General features: G+C 42.9%; 1 protein-coding gene across 7 annotated transcripts in view; it reads right to left on the bottom strand.

Annotated features, from left to right (window-relative positions):
* Positions 1 to 15,809, bottom strand: part of DGUOK (deoxyguanosine kinase) — a 30,200-nt gene extending 14,391 nt beyond the window's left edge. For 3 of the 7 annotated variants that reach the window (XM_012452204.2, XM_012452205.2, XM_064377824.1), the window contains exons 1-2: positions 15,603 to 15,809; positions 3,070 to 3,182 (exon numbers count right to left, since the gene is read on the bottom strand). In XM_012452204.2, the coding sequence (XP_012307627.1) occupies positions 3,070 to 3,182; positions 15,603 to 15,744 (255 nt within the window). In that variant the 5' untranslated portion in view covers positions 15,745 to 15,809. The other 4 variants (XM_021670950.2, XM_021670951.1, XM_021670952.2 and 1 more) reach the window with 4 other exon arrangements.
* Between the last annotated feature and the right edge of the window lie 5,990 nt (positions 15,810 to 21,799).

The raw sequence follows: 21,799 nt of genomic DNA, 5'->3' as shown, positions 1-21,799 counted from the left end.
AGGTGATCCACCTGTCTCACCCTCCCAAAGTGGTGGAATTACAGGAGTGAGCCACCACGACTGACCGGCCCCAGATTCTTTTCTGGGTCTGCTGTTGACTCAACAATGCAAAAGTGAGTTTTGTACAAAAACACTTTGGATCTATATTTATTCATTTAATCACCAGTAACTGAAGGCCTATGTGGATGAGGTGCTACATGGGCAGGGTACCATAAGGGTGTAGAAAAAGGAACTAACATTTATTTAAACCTTTACTGTGCATACCACTGTCCGCTTCTACTTTTTAAAACTTTTTTTTTTTTTTTTTTTGTAGAGATAGGGTCTCACTTTGCTACCCAGGCTGGTCTCAAACTCCTGGGGTTTGAACAGGCAATTCACTAAAGAATACAAAGATACACAAAACATGGCTTTATGTTAAAAAACAAACGGCATAGCTACAATGATATTCATCATTGCAACACTGTTTATAATAGGAAAAATTAGAAAACAAAATATTCAAAATAAAGGACTGGATAACTAAATGATAATATTCACATTGTGTAGTACACTAAAACCATTAAAAGGACATCACTGGGAAAGGAAGATCTTGTCTATTAAGTGACATGCAGGTGACAATCACAATTTTTGTTTCAAAAAGTAAATGTATATATATTTTATACATGTAAGTGTACGTAAATCTATACATTTTCTCTGTAGAAAAAAGTCCATTTTACCTGTGAATAATGGGATTATAAGATGATTAATTATGTATTGCTGCCTAACTAATCACTCCAAAGTTCAGTTGCTTAAACATTCACAATCTCAGTTTCTAAGGGGCAGGAATCTGGGAAGCAGCTTAGCTGGGTGGCTGGGCCTCAGGGTTTCTCATGAGGTTTCAGTCAAGATGTTGGCCGAGGCTATGGTGGTCTGAAGGCAGGACTGTCGCTGGTTCCTCTGGTGTGGGCCCCTTGAAAAGGTTGCTTCCTGACACAACAGCTGGTTTCAAACCCCCAGAGCAAGATGAAAGCTAGGGTTGGTCTTATGACCTACCCTAGAAAGGTATTTCTTGTTTTTGCTACTTTCTATTTACTAGAAACAAATCACAAAGTCCAGCCACATTCAAGGCAAGAATCATGCTCTACTTCTTGAAGAGAGGAATATCAAACAATTGTGGACATACAGTCATGTATCCTTAACAACAGGAATATGTTCTGAGAAATGCATCATTAGGCAATTTTGTCACTATATGACCATCACAGAATGTACTCACACAAACCTAGATGGGATAGCCTGCTACACGCCTAGGCTATATGGTATACCCTATTGCTCCTAGGCTACAAAGCTGTATCGTATCCTACTGTATCACATTCTACAGGCAACTGTAACACAATGGTAAGTATTTGTATATCTAAACATAGAAAAGGTACAGTAAAAATATGTTGTTATGATCTTATGGACCCACCATTGTATACATGGTCTATCATTGACAGAAACATCATTATGTGGCCCATGACTGTATTTTGAAATCTCAACAGGTGACCTGTGGCATACTCAGAAAAAGATATATAATTTATTCCTACATAGGAAAGTTAATTTTACAAATACACACACAGGCACACATACAGACATATCAAAAGACAACTTAAGAAGCAAAAATCCTCAATAGGCATGATATGCCAGCCACAAAAGGCAACACAATTCTGGATTGGAATAAAAAAGAAAAATGGCACCCAGGAACAAGTTCCATGATACTCTGTCCCACTTAGACTATAACCAGAATGTCCTGTTCACCTCCAAGTAGCACTCTGAGTAAATTCAAAGTGGAAAGTGAACAAATTAGGGGTCATCACTTAGGTAAAGTTACTTCAGAGTAAAGAATAGCCTGGAGGAAAACTGGAGGTGTTTGGCTTGAAAGAGAGAAGACTTGACCAGGCTTGGTGGCTCATGCCTATAATCCCAGCACTTTGGAGGCCAAGGTAGGTGAACTGCTTGAGCCCAGGAGTTCGAGACCAGCCTGGCCAACATGGTGAAACCCCATACAAAAATTAGCCCAGAGTGATGGCATGCACCCATAGTCCCAACTACTCGGGAGGCTGAGGCATGAGAACTGCTTGAACCTAGGAGGTGGAGGTTGCAGTGGGCTGAGATCACACCACTGCAACCCAGCCTGGGTGATAGAATGAGACTCTGTCTCAAAAAAAAAAAAAAAAAAAAAAAAAAAGGGAGAGAGACTTGAGGGGGAGAAAGAACAGGAAAATCATTGCCTTCAACTATATATAGGGTTGTTACAGGGAAAAGTTAAAAGACTTAGGAGGCAGAACTTGAACCAATGAGTCAGAGTCACAGGGGTGCAACGTGGCTCATTAAAAGGCAGAATTGTCTAGTAATTAGAGTTAAGAACCAGAATGCGCCACTTGGTGAATGTTCAGGTGGTGGCAGGAGTTCATGGTGCTTGAGGAGGCATGGTGCTTCCATTCCTGAGGGTCATGTCAAAACAGGTCCTTCCTTACTCACTCATGTGACTGGATATCAACCCTATGGCCTCTGCCAAAGCTGTAGTCTTGATACCAGGGCCTAAGCCATGAGGTATAAGTGAAATGTACCATGCTTGGCATAGTACAGTGCCTGGCACATAGTATGTGCTCATAGATGTTAGCAATTACCTTTCCCATGGACTCAAAGTGTGGCAGGAACCTCTCTAATATCCCTTCCAATTTCTAAGACTTTATTAAAAAATCACTATAATTAGTTATTAATCCTAGTGGTTAGCTTTAGTAATAACATACATACTTAAGTGTAGGAATGACAAAATTCATCTTCAAAGCCATACATGATGGTTGGACATGCTTTGGGAAACCACAAACAACAGAGGCAGTCACTTAGATAGACATATAAAAAACCACAAAAATCAAAACTACACATATTCAAACAAGTCATATCCTCTCTGGTGTATGTGGTCTGCTTTCTGGAATGAAGCTATTTTAAAAAGGATACTCAAACTGGGCTACTTTACCCACTCAGTAAATTAAATTATGACAATTAGATTATTCACCCATGCCTGCCAACTACCCACCACAGCTAAAAACTTACTTTTTGGGTGCCAGCAGCCTGGATATTCTGCCATCTCGCTACAGGTTCTGTAGCTACGTGCCACTCTGGGTAAGTTTTCATGAGTAACTTCATAAAGGTGGACTTTCCCACAGCTGCAATGCAAACAGCATGTATTGGGATGCTTCCCAAATCAGGGCTGAAGGAGAAGGCTAGCTGCTAAACTCTGGCACAAACACCCAACTCAAGGGAATAAGTATCAGTTTTCTGAATTTCAAACTCAGCAGCCAAACCATTGTCAGGCTGATAATAGGTCAATCCATGCAAACCAGAGCCATCATAGTGAATACAGCCAACAAGGAAGAAAAATTCCTTCAAGATTTAATTTGCAATTTCCATGTCTCAACCTTCCAGAGGCAGAGCATTTATTAAGTTGAAAATATAAAAGTAGATGAAATCAGCTCCATAAGTTCTATCACTTGAGTCACCATCCTATTTGTACTGTGACAGTGTAAAATTTCTAAGTTTTTCAAGATAAAAACCAAAAATGATTATAATCCTTCATTCAACAAATCTAACAAATATTCATAAGTGCTGACTATGTGCTCAGGACTGTTAGTCACTGTGGGTACAATGGTAAACAAAACACAGAATGGATTTTGCCCTCACAGAGCTTGTATGGGTAACAGATTGTAGACAAACACACAATTAAATACTAAAAAGTTGTGTTAGGTGCTACGAAAAAATGCAGGATGGCCCAGGAGGTCAGAGAAGTCTCCTTTGAAAAAATGACATCTAAGGTGAGACCTGAAAGATGACAATTCACGCAACGGGAAGAGAAAGAACTTGCCACACAATACAGAAGTTTGAGGCCCTAGAAGAAGCCAGTATGGCTACAGCATGAGCAAGTGATGGAAGAATGGCTCAAAATGGGTGTGGCCACACACACAAGGAGGCCAGGGCCAGGTCACACACACAGGCCTTCATAGTCATGATAAGAAGACTGAATTCTATTCTAAGGGCAATGGGAAGTCAGTGAGGATTGGTTTTAAGTAGGGAAATTACAAGACTCCTTCTCTTTTTTATTTTTTTTGAGATGGAGTCTCACTCTTTCACCAGGTTGGAATGCAGTGGTACAAACTTGGCTCACTGTAACCTCCGCCTCCTGGGTTCAAGCGATTGTCCTGCCTCAGCCTCCCAAGTAGCTGGGACTACAGGTTCACACCACCACACTCAGCTAATTTTTGTATTTTTATTAGAGAACAGGGTTTCACCACGGATGGTCTTGATCTCTTGACCTCATGATCCACCAGCCTTGGCCTCTCAAAGTGCTGGGATTACAGGCCTGAGCCACTGCGCCTGGCCAACTCCTCATTTTTAAAAGATCACTCCACCAGCTGTGTAAGAAAGGGCTGAAGCAGAAGCAGCAGACTAGTTAAAAGATATAGCAGCTTGCCCTGGGGTGACGGCAGAGGAGTAAAAAGTAGTGGTTGTTTCGAGAAGTATTTTGGAGATGAAATCAACCTAGTACCACAACATTCAAGTTATCTTTTCCCATTTATACCAAGGTTTGGCCCATACCTCCCTGAGCTCCACAAACACTATTCAAAAACCCTCCAGACATCACCACTTGGGACATCCCACAAATACCTCAAAGTCAACCTATTTCCTAAATGAACTAATCATCTTTCCCACCAAACTGAGCTTCCTCCTGTATCCCAGACCACAGGGTATGAACACACCATCCACTCACTGATGGAAGTCCCTCCTCTGGCAAACCTCAAGTGGCCACCAAATCCTTCTGCATTTGCTTCTAAGTTTTTCATATTTGTCCTTTTCTCTCCATTCCAACCTCCATGCTCAAGAACAGCCTCTTATCGTGTCTTGCCTTTCTGATGCTGGCCTTGCCCTCTTCAATCCATGCTCCATACTATGGTCAGACTGAACACAAAATAGCACTGCTTACAATTTTTTGACAGCTCCCTATTGACTACAGCATGGGAAAGTGATGGAGGAGTGGCTCAATATGGGCATGGCCATATGGGCAGTCCAGGGCCAGGTCACATAGGGCCTTGTGGCCACGGTAAGAGCTCTGAATTCTATTCTAAGGGCAATGGGAAGCCAGTGACATCTGAGCTAAGACCTGAACAAGCTTCATGACAAACTCCAAACTCTTTAACATGGTCTGCAAGACACAAGATCTGATCCCTGCATATCCCTCTCTAGCCTGGGCTTTCCTTCAGGCAGCCTACACTCCTGCAGAATCAAACTCCAATCACGCCATGTTCTCTCTTGCAAATATGACTTTGTATATGCTCTCCCATTTCCTGTGGCACCTCCTCTCCTCACCTGACCAACTCTTACTCAATCCTCAAGGCTCTAAGATGTATCTCCTGTGTGAAGCCTTTCCAGATCCTGACACCTCTAAGCTGGATTAGCTAGTCCTCCTCTGTGCTTGGCTTGGTATTCTGGGTGAGACTCCCTAACTGCAATTGTCATTGTTTCTCCAGCTAGAGGATGGGGCTCCTCCAGGGTAGAAAACAAAGTACAATCTAATAACCTGGCCAAATGAATAAAATACACAATATATTATTAATTTCAGTTCCCTCTAAAACCTACATTTGTGAAAAATAAAAAATGAATCTTTAGACTGTATCTGGAGCTCAATCTCCTCTATCAGAAGTAATCTTTCTCAAGGGAAAGAAGGGGGGCATCCTTCCACTCATGGTTACTGATTGGGGTGCTGATGTCTCAGCATAAGAACCCACACATCTAATAGATGACATTTACTACATGCCACCCCAACTCCTCTCTGAATAGGCAGGATAAGAACAAACAGCATGAATCTGTGAATTTGTACAGTCACGCTCATCGCTCAGTCCCCACCTCCACCTAACTTGTGTGTGCTTCTTCACATTTGTTCAAACTCTGCTCTTCCCACACTCCAATGAATAAATGCCCTCCCCTGCTCTCCTAGGCCTGTGTCTAAATTCTTTCCCCCACTAAGCCTAAGGTCCCACTTCTTCAGGACTTCTCTAGCTCTGCATTCCTACCACACTAGTCAGGTGCCAAGTGGTTGAATGTGTATATTATCAGATACCTGTCTGCCCTGTGTAAGCCCTCACTTAAAATATTTAACCCAGATTGTCAGTATTTAGATTGTAGGTTGTTTAATAAGTCTAAAATATGGTCCCTGCCTATAGGCTAAAAAGCTATTTTAAATATGAAAAGATAAACATAGCTGATTTGTTAGATGGCTGGGATTGAATAATTGTTAGAATTACTTATATATTTTAAAAGTTAAAAACAATTACCTTAAAAAAATTGTTGCAGATGGAAAGGAAGGGCTCTGAGGTTTGAGAAATGCCAACTTCACCTCTGAGGTCAGACACTATTAGTTCATCTAACAGCAGTCAGGACTCCAAGAAATTGACTCATGCAATTTAAACACATAAACTCTGGAATGCCAACAAATTAGATGTAATAGGAAATATACAGTTCCAATGACTGGAACAGTAACATCTAATACCCAGGGTACTCTGTAACCCATGCCCCATTCCAAGGCTTCTGGAAAGCCAGGTTAGTAATCAGAAGGCAGCTTCCACACACAGTGACAGTAAATGGTGGTGAAAGGTCCTGAGAGCTGTGCCATTCATGTTTCTGGGGCTTGGAGAGCCTGAATAATTCACTATGGGGCAGTATGTCTTAAACTAATTCCACTGCAGTTGAGCTATGCCAGGTACCACCCTCAGATGTGGAATAATTACTTTAAAAAATAATTCAAGGTTGGGCGCGGTGGCTCACGCCTGTAATCCCAGCACTTTGGGAGGCCAAGGCGGGTGGATCATGAGGTCAGGAGATCGAGATCATCCTAGCCAACATGGTGAAACCCAGTCTCTACTAAAAATACCAAAAACAGCTGCGTGTGGTTGCATGTGCCGGAAATCCCAGCTACTCGGGAGGCTGAGGCAGGAGAATCGCTTGAACCCGGGAGGCGGAGACTGCAGTGAGCAGAGATCGTGCCACTGCACTCCAGCCTGGTGACAGAGTGAGACTCCATCTCAAAAAGTAATAATAATAATTCAAAGTTATATACTTTTATTAAAGCCAGACACAGTATAACTTTCTCAGTGCTGTGATACCTGATCATAATAGGTTGTTTTTTTTTAAGACAAATGTTTCAAGGTGTTCACAGGGGATTTGTAAGAATGGTGGTATTTGGCTCTCCACTGCTTCAGACGCCTCCTCCTAGTGACCAGAAAACCCTGGTCTACAGAAAGTCATACTTCTTTAGCCAATCTCTTATGATGTCATTATCTCAGACTTACCGCAATTTAGTTATATCTTAGCTTAGCTGTTAACTTTCCTTTTGTTGAGATGCGGGTCTCTCTCTGTCACCCAGGCTGGAGTGTAGTGGTGCAATCCTGGCTCACTGCAACCTCCGCCTCCAGGGCTCAGGTGATCTTCTCACCTCAGCCTCCTAACTGGAACTACAGGCTGGTGACACCACATCCAGCTAATTTTTTGTGTGTATTTTTGGTGGACATAGGGTTTCACCATGTTGCCCATGCTAGTCTCAAACCCCTGAGTTCAAGTGATCAGTCTGCCTCAGCCTCCCAAAGTGCTGGGATTACATGTGTATGCATGAGCTACTGCTGTTACCTTTTTTGGAGACAGAGTCTTGCTCTACTGCCCAGCCTGGAGTACAGTGGGGCCATCTTGGCTCATTGCAACCTCTGACTCCCAGGTTCAACTAATTCTCCAGCCTCTCAGCCTCCTGAGAAGCTGGAACTACAGGCATGTACCACTACGCCTGGCTAACGTTTGTATTTTTAGTAGAGATAGGGTTTCGCCATGTTGGCCAGACTGGTCTTGAACTCCTGACCTCAGGTGATCTGCCCACCTCAGCCTCCCAAACAGCTGGAATTACAGGCATGAGCCACCGCACTCAGCCGGTACTTTTTTAAGAGTATATTACTTCAACATGTTGATTTTCATTAGCTCCACAATTCTCATTCCACAAGCTGGGCCAGAATTCTGTTGTTACCACTCATCTTTTCCTAGGTCACGCTTTTTTCTCCCCACAAAATTTTCTATAAACGTACAATGCCTACCATAGCTATGTATTGCTAAACTCTAGCAGTAAGATAGCATGTGATATAATAACCAAAATAATAGATCCTATTATTTTACATTTAATACAGTTGTATTTCATAGGAGTCTATATTTATCACCTCTCGGCATTTTCATCTACTGAACAAGATGAAAAACATGAGGAAAAAAAATCCAATTCTGAAATTTTTTACCAAAATCCAACAAAGGCAGAACATATAAAACTGTCTAATGTCTTTTTAAAAAAAAATCCTTCCAAAGAAAATTTGAAGTCTTTACTTCAGGAACTGTATTTGATGCTGCATTCATTCACTCATTCATTCAACCAACAAATGTTTATGGAGTAGCTACTAAATGATAGGTACTGTCACTGAAATGACGATTTAGGCTGACAGCTTGCCCTCAAGTTATGTTCCAACCCCAAGACTGAGTACCCAGGATGACACCGGCTCCAAGCTTAAAAGCATTCTGGGCAAAGTTAATAAAAATCAGTCAGCAGGCTTAAAAAAAAAAAACCCTTAATGCATTTTACTCTGATGCCTTTTTTTTTCATGAAAAATTGTTTACAAAAAAAAAAAAAGCCAAGAAACTTCCTCACACCTTCCTGAATATGATCCAAACTCATCTGTTCGGCATAAAAGACCCTCACTGATCTGGCATGCCTTCCTCCCCGCCTTGCCTACCAGGTGATTCAGCTTTCCACTGCCACCTTCTCTGTGAAGCCTCCTTGAACTCTCTCCAGTTCCACTTCATTTCTAGGCAGAGTTAATTACCACCTGCTCTGGTTTACCAAAGGATTACACTGTAATTATTTGTTCACTCATCATTCCCTCCAGCTAGACTGGGAGCTCACTTTTGAAGACAGAGACTGAACCTTTGCATCCCGAGTATGAGAATAGTGATAGATGGATGGAAGGAGATGAGTCATAGACAGAGAATCCACTATACGGTATTTGAAATAAATAAGCTATTTTTTCCCAAGGATTCTTTCCCCAATCATTTATACCCAAAATAAGTAAAAGACACATATCAGTGATGTGAAATCCCTAATTTTGAATGCTGGAGGAAACATGTTCTTAGGGAAGCCCTCTACTGCGTTATGTACAAGTCTTTTGAGTGAAAAGTGTAAAAGAGTTTCCTCTTCTCTGGCTGAGTCTTCAAAAATAAAGTAAAAATGCTCTGAGATGACTCACTGACAGTAAGATTTCATACAGCAATCTTTTCTTCAAGTTAGGCTTGTAAATATAAGATAATCATAAGGAGATAATACACTGGAGTGATGAACAGTCTTAAAAGACAGGCTATGTGTTTTATTTTTTAGATTTTCCAGGAGTTCTAGGTACCAAGCTTTTGACTTTCTTTATATATATATGTATAATTTAAAATATATATATATATATATATATATATATATATATATTTTTTTTTTAGAGACGGGGTTTCAGCATGTTGGTCAGGCTGGTCTTCAACTCCTGACCTCAGGTGATCCACCCACCTTGGCCTCCCAAAGTGCTGGGATTACATGCTTGAGCCACCATGGCTGGCCTAAGCTTTTGACTTTCAATCAGACATCTTATATGGCTTCATAAGTCATGCTAGATGACTTACGAAGTTGTAAGTTGCTACTTCACTGATCCATTTTCCTTACATGCCACTGTCTGCACCTTCGGGATCAGAATAACAGAGTAACAGGACTCAGAACAGAAGGAATACAAGAAAAGCCTCTTTAAACCTACCTAACTTTGGTTAGGACAGGGGTTCACCTTCCCTGTTCGGGATTCCTGAATCGGTGCTCTCATTCTGATTTGCTTGGGGACGTTACCTGTGATTACAGATCATCGCTCTTGATTTAAAAAGCAGTTTAATATATTCCCTGTGTGGGTACCAAGCCTAACTTCCACATGGCTATCTTAGCACAGAATTCAAGAATCTGGTCAGCACTGACTGAGTACACTGGGTCAGTATACTGGGTCAAGGTGGGTGCTAGGTGTCAGCCACAGAAAGATGAACAGCACACTGAGTGGTCAGAGCCCAAGGAAGGTGGTGAATGTGCAAACAAGCTAGGCAGAACTCAAGTGCTGCAGCAGTTGTGGGTACAAAATGTTATGTCAGCCCACAGAGGAGGCAGTGACTAATTCTGTCTGGGAAGAGTCATCAGGGTGTGTGGGGTGATGAAGAGTAGTGGGAGATGAAAGTAAAAAGAGTCAGATTAGGTTTCCCCATTCTACTTTGCATCACCCTTTTCTTGGGCAATTGCATTTACTTCCAAGGCTTCAACAACTACCCCCACCAGTCAACAACTTCCACATCTGAAATCTCAGTGCCCATCTCCGGACTCTCTTGACTTCAGGCACATATTCCAATCTGCCTCAGAACACCTCTCTTTATGTCTCACAGGCACCTCAAACAAAATATATCACTCTAACCTCCCCTGACTCCCCCTTCCTCATGAGCCTCAGTGCTACCCTCCTCTACTCTTCCTTATCCCTCACCTCCAAGTGGCCACCAAGTCCTGTCAATCCCACTTCCAAAATCTCTCTCAAACCATCACTTCTGTCTCTCCAGTTCTTCTATTCAGGCCTGCATCTTTCCTCCCTTCAATTACTCCAATAGCCACAAAACTGATACACAGACTCAACTGTGTTCCAATTCATCTATTCATTCATCCAACAAACTGGATGCAAGGCACTATGGGTACTGCAGCAAACAAAATATACAAAGAAAGTGCCTGTTTTCTGAAGCTTTCTTTCTCATCCTACACAGTTTCCTTTTTAAAATTCATCTGGTCATGGCACACACTGGCTTCAAGTGTTCAACAGCCTCCCACTGCCAACAGGATAAACTGCTAGCATGGTCCAAAAGGCTCTTCAACATATGGCAAATCCCACCCTTCCAACCTCTTGTTCTGCCACCCTCTCACAGGTCCCTTCAACTCGAGGGACATCCAACTACTTCTCTTTTGTTAAAACTGCATGTGTTAACCAGGCGTGGTGGCACATGCCTGTAGTCTCAGCTACTTGGGAGGCTGAGGCAGGAGAATTACTTGAATCTGGGAAGCTGAGGTTTCAGTGAGACGAGATTGTACTACTGCACTCCAGCCTGGGTGACAGTGAGACTCTGTCTCGGAAAAAAACAAAACAAAACAAAACAAAAAACTGCATCTGTTTCTTCAGGCTTCACTACCTTGGCATATGTTGCTTTCTATGCCTCCAACACCTTTTCCTCTTCTTCCTCTTGTGAATTCCTATCCCAGATTCTTGCTTTCCATGCCCAATCATGGATCATCACCATACAGTATGAAAATTATGTTGAGTCTGTTTCTCCCACTTGGTTGTGAGCGCCTTGAAGGATAGGAGCTGTATTCCATTCACTGCTGTGCTCAGCCTGAGAGTGGACTCATAGTCTGTACTCAGTAAGCCTCTGTTGTATGAGAAAGCAAGGAAGCAGCAGAGAAACACGACAAGGGTAAGAAGCAACGGTCAGGAAAATAGAGGGAGCTCAAACTTTGTTTGATGACCTGTCCTAAGAACTTCTTTTGTGATATACCCCGTTCTCTCTCTGGACTTTGAGGACAGAGCTTCCTTTAGGGGTGTGTTTCTCAAAGTACAGTACAGAACATCTTTAAATAATAACATCATCAGGCAAGTAGCAGGACTCTCCCTTCTCAATCCTTTCAATGTTTCGGATTTGGCTGGAGAAAAACACATAGCCATGGTGACTGGTCTCGCTTTAAACTCATGACCACTAACTCCAAGTGGGTCCTAAATGGTGCCCAGCAATTCAACATTTCTCTTTCTCATTCACTAGAGTATTTCATGTCTTCTGTCTCCACATTCACTCTTAGCTGATGACCTTTCTTCTTATTTCACTGTGAAAAGAGACACAACCAAAAGACCTCCCCAAGTTCCCACCACACCCACTCAAGTTGGTGCTCATGTATTTTGCCATCACTCCTGTTACTAGGGATGAATTGTGCTCCTAGCTAAGGCTAAATTCTTTCAAGTTGGGCAACAGATCCCATTCTTCCTTGCTTACTTAAAAATCACTCCAGTGGCTGGGCATGATGGCTCACACCTGTAATCCCAACACTTTGGTAGGCCAAGGCAGGTAGATTACAAGGTCAAGAGATTGGGACCATCTAGGCCAATATGGTGAAACCCCATCTCTACTAAAAATACACAAAAATTAGCTGGGTGTGGTGGTGCACGCCTGTATTCCCAGCTACTTGGGAGGCTGAGGTAGGAGAATTGCTTGAACCCAGGAAGCAGAGACTGCAGTGAGCCGAGATAGTGCCACTGCACTACAGCCTGGGTGACAGTGCAAGACTCCGTATCAAAAAAAAAAAAAAAAAAAAATCACTCTAGCAATTCTATCCTCTCTCCTGATTTACCAATTTTCCTTTCTACTAGACCACTTCTATCAACTTACAAATATGCTCTAATTCTCACAAAAAGAAAAAATGTTAAACTCTCATACCCTCTTCTAATTTCAGCTACCACCCCATGACTTCCCTTTCTAAGAACTTCCAGTTACCTTAACCCACTCTCCTCACCTCCCATTCTCCTTGAACCTATGCCAATTAGGATTTCACTCCTAACACTCCTAAAACTGCTGAAGTTCACCAAAGACCTTCACTTACTTAAACAGTATAACACAGCTGATCATTCCCTCCCCTTGAACACCTTCTTCACCTGGCTTCCAGGATATCATTCTCTTTTGTTTTTCTCCTATCTCAGTGGTCATTCCTTCTCAGTCTCTGCTTATTCTTTCCCATCTCCCCAGTCTCATAATATTTGCACGCCCAGGACTCAGTCCTTTTCATCAACACACATAGTCTCCTAGCATTAAATACCACCTACATTTACAGCTTCAGCCCAGGGAGACCCTAATTCTGAACTTACATATCCAACACCTCTATTTGGATATTAACAGGCATATAAAAACCTAACATGCTTAAAACCAAGGCTGACACCTGAAATCCCAGCACTTTGGGAGGCCAAGGGAGGAGGATTGCTTGAGCCCAGGAGTTTAAGTAAGACCAGCCTGGGAAATATTAGTGAGACCCCGTCTCTACAAAAAATATAAAACATTTTTTATATATAAAATATATAAAATATAAAATATAAAACATTTTTAGCTACTCGAGAGGCTAAGGTGGGAGGATGGCTTGAGCCTGGGAGGCAGGCTGCAGTGAGATGCAATTGCATCACTGTATTCTAGCCTGGGCAACAGGGCAAGACCCCACCAAAGGAGGGGAGGGGAGGGGAGGGGAGGGGAGGGGGAAGGAAAGGAGGAAATAAAGAAAGAAAATCAGTAGTCTATCTTTCAAGTGCTCAAGTCAAAATAATTGCAGTCATCATTGGCCCCTTTCTTTATCTTACACTCCGCATTCAATCTGTCACCAAATCCAGTTGGCCCTACCTTAAAATATAACTAGAACCCAATCATTTCTCACCACTTCCTCTGCTAATTTTACTTAAAATTTAACTTTTAGTTAACATATAACTGGAATTCAATCATGTCTCACCACTTTCACAATGATAGAACATACCATAATTATTGCAATACCAACTAACACCCTTTACCTTCAACATATCAGCCACAGTGAGTGATCTTTTTATAATTTAAGTAAAACTGTCACTTGACTTTGCAAACATCCCAATGGCTACCCATCTCAGTAAGATTAAACATCCATGATAAGGCCTATAAAATCTGCCACCCCTTGGGCTTCTGCCCTCATTTCCCTCCATTCCCATCCTTGCTCACTTAACTTCAGTCACAATGACTTCCCATCTATTCCCTGAACACACTTTCCACCTCAGGGCCTTTTCACTCTGCTTAGAAGACTCTTCTCAGCCGGGTGCGGTTGCTCACACCTGTAATCCTAGCACTTTGGGAGGCTGAGGTGGGCAGATCACCTGAGGTCAGGAGTTCAAGACCAGCCTGGCCATCAGGGTGAAACCCCATCTTTTAAAAAAAAAAGAAGACTCTTCTCCCAGGTATCCACATGCTTCACTCCCTCACCTGTTCCAGTTTTTTGCTCAGATGTCACCTTCTCAGGGAGGCCTTGCTTATTTTATTTAATATGACAATTTCAGCTGGATGCGGTGGCTTACACCTCTAATTCCAGCAATTTGGGAGGCCGAGGTAGGTAAATCATCTGGGGTCAGGAGTTGGAGATCAGCTTGGCCAACATGGTGAAACCCTGTCTCTACTAATACAAAAATTAGCTGGGCACGGTGGCACACACCTCTAATCCCAGCTATTCAGGAGGCTGAGCCAGGAGAATTGCTTGAACTCGGTAGGTGGAGCTTGCAGTGAGTTGAGATGGAGCCATTGCACTCCAGCCTGGGTGACAGAGTGAGACTCCATCTCCAAAGAAATAAAATACAAAATAATGACAACTTCCCTCAATTCGTCATCCCTGATTTTTCTCCATCATATTCATTACTCTCTAACATATTGTTCACCTTGCTTAATTTATGTTGTTTATTGTCTGTCTCTCCCTATTTGAATTCCAAGAGAACAGTGATTTTTATTTGTTCTATTCACAGCTGTATTCTCCAGGCCAAGAACAGTGCTGGCATATGGAAGTGGCTCAAAGGGTGATTTGTTGAATGAATTAAAAAAAAAAGAAATTCTCAGTTTGCTGCTAGAATGTCTTCAGTATTCAACACTTGCTAAGTCCCTTTTAGGGCTCAGTGCCTTGGTAAAAAGTATCGAAGGAATTTATTAACACTAAATTGAAATGCTTTGCCTTCATTTTACTTTTTGACTACTTTTTATTTAAGATACTGGCTCTAACAAAATTATTTTTAATACATGCTTTTTTAAGTTTAAAAAGTGAGGTTCTTCTAAGAAAAGCCTTAAATTATTATGCAACTAGCACAGGCACAGGGCAAAAATTGTGAATGTGGTTATTTGAATGACTGAAGTTTAGGAACTCTATTAGAATAGGGTGGCCAGATAAAAGTACAAGAGACTCAGTTAAATCTGAATTTTAAATTAGTTATTTCATTGTCGTTTTGGTGTATGTCCCAAGTATTGCAAAGGACACACACTCAAAATTATTTGCTGTTTATCTTAAATCCTATTTTAACTGGATTTAAAAAATTTTTTTGCTGAATTTGGCAACTCTATCTAGGAGAACAAACTGCGCTCCCTTGTCACTTCAATTTCGATCTATTACAAACAGCTAATAACATTCTTGTCCTATCTACTAACTGCGTGGCTTTTATGCCCCAACAAAAGTGTCCCTGTGGGCGGGTACAGAGGCCCGATATCCTGTAAATCAAGGAGGCAAAGATCCGCAGTGCAGTTTGGGAGAGGAAAGGCCCTCTTGGCAGCCCAGAAGGAGAGGCCGGCCGCATTAGACGCGGGGCTTACCGGGCCCAGCTCCTTTCCCAGCCTCTGTCACCTGCGTGGCGGAGGCCGAGGCTTGGCAGCCGCTTTCCAGCCCTTACCAATGTTGCCTTCGATGGAGAGCCTTCGGGGCCCGCACCCTGCGTGCAGGCCCCTGGAGGTGGGAACGCCCTCGAGTGGGCTCTGGGCCATGGAACTGAAGGGTGCTCGAAGCCGACTTAGAAAGAGGCGGCCCGCGGCCATCCCACCCACGATTCACACAGCGATCACTTCCGCCGAGAGAACTTCCGTCCTAAGTACTGCGACTCACTCCAACGCACCTCTGACGTAAGGAGGTCGTCAGGCAGGAAGTGGGTGGGGTTGAACATGCGACGGGGTGCGCCCAGAGACTACTCTGCTCTCGCGATGTTTGTAAAGAAGCGCCGTGGAAAGAGTTTTGCAAGAGTGCAGAATTTGCTAGTGAGTGGCTCCTTGGTTTTTGTCTATTGGTAACATTTTAAAAGAGACATAACTCTACAATCCACCTCATTGTTTATAACTTTAAAATAAATTTTGTAACTGAAGACAAATTACTAATAGAAATTTTAATTTTAAGAGGGGATTTCCGCCCCCCAACCCGTGCTTGTTGTCTGATTTTTATTTTAATATGGGAAGAAAATGGAAGTTTTAAAGTAGAAAAATAACTCAATCTAATGATTTACAACCAATTTAACTTTTTCCTGTTCCCTGTAATTACCTGCACACTGCTGGCATATTGACTAACGAATTAGCTAATCAGCTACACCCCATATCTTAGTTTGTGTCTTGAATAAGTAGATAAATGTTTGGTCAACGATTTGCATAATAGACAAAATTCCTTCAGGATAAGGTGGTGATGGCTCAGGTATGTGACTGGAACTCGTTTAAACCTGGTTGGTTGGGTTCTGTGGACGTGAGCAATGGCGGTAGAGACTTGCTAGTGTATAAAACCTGAGTCCTGCTATTGGTGAAGTGTGCTCAGCAGGAGGGCAGGGACCTGCGCTGCTGCCACAGGTGAGGCGGGACTGGCCTTGTCTTGCCACACCCCGTCCTCGTAACAACCTCAGAAGTAAATCACTAGAGTCAAAACCAGGAGTCAACAGGCCAAACCCGCCTTCAGGCAGCACTCAGGTTTGGCAGGTTTTAGAAGACAAGGATCTGATTGCAAGGGGGCTGGGGAGGGGCCAGGGGCTCGGATACCTGTCTTGAAGCTGTTCCCGTAAAAAGCACAGGACCTTTTTCTTATGTTGATGTGTATATAGGATGGCTGAGGTCATGCTTATATACTAAGCACCTTATTTTTTTAAATGGATGGAATCGTTTTAGGATAACCAGGGTGGGGCGTTAATGGCTACTGGAGCGGCTAAAGTCCTACCCATTCAAATCCCCACTCCAGCAGCCACTTCTGTAAAAAAAAAAAATATATATATATATATATACACACACTGCTTACATTTCTTAACCTAGGTAAACTCAGACTTGGAAAATATCCGTTCAAAAAAGCTTGAGAGGCTCTCAGCATTGCCTAGGTCTTGCTGCCTCAGGGGCGTTGTGAAAGTTAAATGAGGAAGTTGTCTGCAGGCAGGCATTAATTTCCTAAAAGTTACAGGCAGGAGAATAGGATCTGGAGACAGGGTACCTAAGGCTAATTCAGGCTGACTTCCTAGAACTAAATCAAAAGGAAAACCCCAGTTTTCCAGCTCAAGTAACAAAAGGACCAGAGGCTAATCCCTTTGCAACCCCCACTTTGGGTGGCAGATGAAAAGTTGAAAGTCCCCTCCAGCAACCAATCAGGCTGGTGGCAGGCCAAGTCTTCATTTGCATAGGATATAACTTTGTAACTTCACTTCAGCCTCTGATTGGTCCCCTCCTGCAACCAATCAGACTGATCGCTGACCACTACTTCATTTACATAGTGTGTACACCAAGTAACCAATGGGAAACCTCTAGAGGGTATTTAAACCCCAGAAAATTCTATAATCGTGGTTGCTTAGGGCCTTCCTACCCTGTGGAGTGTTCTTTGGTTTACAATACATCTGCTTCATTCTTCCCTTGCTTTATTTGTGCGTTTTGTCCAATTATTTGTTCAAGATGTCAAGAACCTGGATACCCTCCACCAGTAACAAAGCTCTTAGAAATTACTTTTTTTAATTTTATGGTGAAGCATAGTATGTAGTGAGGAAATGAGGATGTATTGTATGTACAGTTCAATGAAATTTTCACAAAGGGAACAGTCCCATGTTACCTGGATTCGGATAAAGAAACAGCATTATCCGCATCTCCAGAATCCCCCATGTTCCTTGCCGGTTACTATCCCCCAAAGGTAACATTAGCCTGACTTCAATAGTCGAGATTAGCTTTGCCTTTTCTTTATATAAATGGAATTATATAGTAAATACTTCTTTTATTTAACATATCTGTGAGATTCATCCAGGTTGAACAAATTAATTGCTCACTCATTCTTGTTGCTATGTAGTATTCCACAATGCTACTATATCACTGTGTACTTGGAAGTTTCTAGATTTGAGCCATGATGAATAGTGTTACGATAAATATTCTTGTATATGTGTTTTGATAAATAAAAGTATGCATTTCTCTTGGGTGTATACCTAAGAGTGGAATTGCTGTGTGATAAGTTACATGTATATTCTCAGCTTTGATAGATATTCCCAAATAATAGATAGTTCCACAGTGTTTGATTGTTCTAGTTGACACTGCCATATTCAGTGGGAGAGAGTTCTGGTTGTCCCTCATTCTTTTTTTTTTTTTTTTTAACCAACCTGCAACTGTCTTGATCGAGTTGTATGTGTATATTGTATGTGTGTGTGTGTGTGTGTGTATATATATATATATATATATCTTTTTTTTTTTTTTTTTTTTGAGACAGAGTTTCCCTCTTGTCACCCAGGCTGGAGTGCAATGGTGCGATCTCGGCTCACCGCAACCTCCACCTCCTGGGTTCAGACAATTCTCCTGCCTCAGCCTCCTGAGTAGCTGGGATTACAGGCACGCGCCACCATGCCCAGCTAATTTTTTGTATTTTTAGTAGAGATGGGGTTTCACCATGTTGACCAGGCTGGTCTCGATCTCTTGACCTCGTGATCCACCCGCCTCAGCCTCCCAAAGTGCTGGGATTACAGGCGTGAGCCACCGCGCCCGGCCTTTTTTTACTTTTTTATTCTTCCCCTCCCCCTCCTGGTTGTCCCTCATTCTTACCAACAGTTGATATTGTCAGCTTTTTTTATTTTATCCATTTTGCTGTGTATAATTATAACTTGTGGTTTTAATTTGCATTTTTCTGCTGATTAATGAAGTCAAACATCTTTTCATATGTTTATTGGTCATTTCAGTATCTTTTGCCTAAATTGCCTGTCAGTTATCTTTATATCATTAGTAATAATCTTTCTATCCCCCTTTAATAATTTATGTTTGTTTTGTTAAATGCCATATTTTTTTGGTCCCAATTCCAAATTCCCAGAAGGGAGAATCTTACTGGCCCAGCTGTGTTCAGTTATCTAATCTTGGTTCAATCAGTTGTGGCCAAGTAAGAGGGTTGGGGCCCCACCTTTATGCATGAGGAAGTACAGTTAAGGAGATCATCATGAACAAAGAAGACACCTCAAAGAGGTGGTGATTAGTTCCTCTGGGAAGCAGTAAACAGGGAGTTTTCATCCCACTCGGGTGCTAGCCAGAAGACTGAAAGTAGTGGCACATTGGTGAGTAGAATTACCTCCCCATTACCTGGGAGAATAAGGCCACTTCCTGCCCCTGGGCGGTTTTCAAATATATGCTGGAGTTTGTAAGAGCTGATGTTTCCCTGCAGGAACTCTAGTCATTCGGCATCCATTCATTCATTCAGTGTTTGCTCAGCATCTACTGCATGCCAAACACTCTGCTTAGTCCTTGAATTGCAGCTCTGAAGGATTTACTATATTTCCAGTGTTTGTAAATGCTACTATATACATAAAATGCTGACCAATATTATATAAAATGTCATGCAGCCATTAAAAAAGGGAGATACACATATAAAAATCTGGCCCAAACTCTTCTGCAGCTTGGACTTTTAGTCATCTATATCTCACCTACATTGAAAATTTTCTAACGTGCTGGATTGTACTAAATCAATTTGGTTAAACTGGTAAGCACACTTCCAGAATGCCCTGCCAACAAGTCTCTGAGTTAGAGCTGGCCAAAAGAGGACCTGGGGTGAGATTTGGAAGGCAGAGTGGGAGTGTCAGCCACTCCTCTGTGGAAATCTTCTAGTCAGATGCTGTGGCAGACAGAGGTGCCCAGCAGATAGGTTTCACCTAGTCCTCCACCCATTTGTGACTCTCCTCTCGGATTATCCCACAGTGCCTTGCTGACTTCCTCAGCTCCTTCAGGCTTTGGGTAAAATCTCATTCCTGTAATAAAGCCCTTATTACCATAATACCCACAGTGGCTCTGCTCCCCTGAATGAACTGTATTGATACACCTAATCATAAAGGGAGACATGTCAAAAAGGTGGTTAAGAGTGTGGGCTCTGGATTCCAATGACCTGGGGGCGAGGATTAAGAGAGAGATTCCACTTGCAGCACCTGCCACATAGTTACCACCCAATAGACGTTATATAACACTTAGTAAGTACTGGCTGTCTTCATGGGCCCTCAGTGCCCGGCACGCTCTCTCGCTCTCTCGCTCTCTCCTCTCTCTCTCTCTGTCTCTGATGAGGTCTCGCTTATCAAAGGCTGGTTTTAATTGGGCTCAAATGATCCTCCCAGCCCAGCCTCCCAAGCAGCTGGGATTAATGGTGTGAGCTATCACACCTGACTTTGACTTCTGTTGATCTTTAATAGACTTCCAATTGGAAGTCTCCACATCCACCACAGTATTTTTTAAACTTGAAGTGGAGAAAGACTGGAGTAGGGTGGAAGGAGGGGAAAGGATGGTCGGACGGTTGCGGGGTTGGGGGTTGATGAGAATGGCCTGGGCAGCCTGCCCTTCTGCATGTGGAGGTCCGGATGTCTCTCCATAGCGCAGTGTCAGTGTCCTACATCTCAGTTCTCTCCTGCCTCCTCCTGTGCTTTCTCTTCCAACAGCCATAGCCTGCAGCTCTTCTTTGGAGGAGCCCTTTGCCCAGCATCTACTGTGGAAAGCCTAGAACTTCAGTCGCCCCGGGGAATGCCCTCCCCAATTACTGGCAGGTGGGACTGTGAACACCTGGCTCCCTTGCCTCCACCAACTCGCCTTAGACTCCAGAGCTCCTGGTGGGCCGCTCCAGGCCGAAGCTGCCCTCTCCAGGACTTTACCTGCAATTGCCCCCTTGCCAGGTTTCCTCCCCTTTCCTCTTCTGCACCCCCAATTCTGCTTACCAGCTCTCCTCAGAGCACTTCCTTAATAAGTCATTTGCAGGGAATCCTCATTTCAGGGTCTGCTCTGGGAAACCCATCCTCACACAGAAATCCCCTAAGGGCTTATGAAAGCTGCTCCTCCAGGCCGGGCGGTGTGGCTCACACCTGTAATCCCAGCACTTTGGGAGGCCAAGGCCAGTGGATCACGAGGTCAAGAGATTGAGACCACCCTGGCCAACATGGTGAAACCCCGTTTCTACTGAAAATACAAAAATTAGCTGCACGTGGCAGCATGCCTCTAATTCCAGCTACTCAGGAGGCTGGGGCAGGAGAATCGCTTGAACCCGGGAGACGGAGGTTGCAGTGAGCCAAGATCATGCTACTGCACCCCAGCCTGAGCAACAGAGTGAGACTGTCTCAAAAAAAAAAAAAAATACAGTCTAATCCTCAATGATGACCTCATAGAGATCTTAAGCCCACGGTGACCCTCCTTCACGTGAGTGACAGTAACATTGTGACCCTCCTTCACATGAGTGACAGTAACCATTGTGTGTGAACTACTCGTGTCACGTCCCATAAGCCTGTGTGAACTCCGTGTTCATGTTCCCTAGTGAACTGCCCTTGAGCACAAGGACTTACATCACTGAAAGCCTGTTCTCTCCGCATCCCAAGAGTCATCTAACCTCATTCTTACTTACATTCAAGGAAAAGAAGACAACATGACAGAGTAGGAGCACTAGCTTTGCAGTCAGATACTTGAATTTTAATCTTGAATCTGTGTGATCTTTGTAAGTCCTTGACTTCTCTGAGCCTCAATTTCCTCATCTGTAATATCGGGATAATAATAGCACCTACCTTACAGCATTATTGCATGGATTAGAAGTAAGTAATATGTGAAAAATCCCTAGCATTGTGTATGAGACATAGCCCTGGAAGAAAGAGCCCCACAC

The sequence above is a fragment of the Aotus nancymaae genome, unplaced genomic scaffold, assembly GCF_030222135.1.
Source record: "Aotus nancymaae isolate 86718 unplaced genomic scaffold, 86718_ANA_hifiasm-v0.15.2.pri h1tg000017l, whole genome shotgun sequence".
In the NCBI taxonomy this organism is placed as follows: Eukaryota; Metazoa; Chordata; class Mammalia; order Primates; family Aotidae; genus Aotus; species Aotus nancymaae.
The sequence above is the reverse complement of the archived record's forward strand: the minus strand, read 5'-3'. Positions and strand labels throughout refer to the sequence as shown.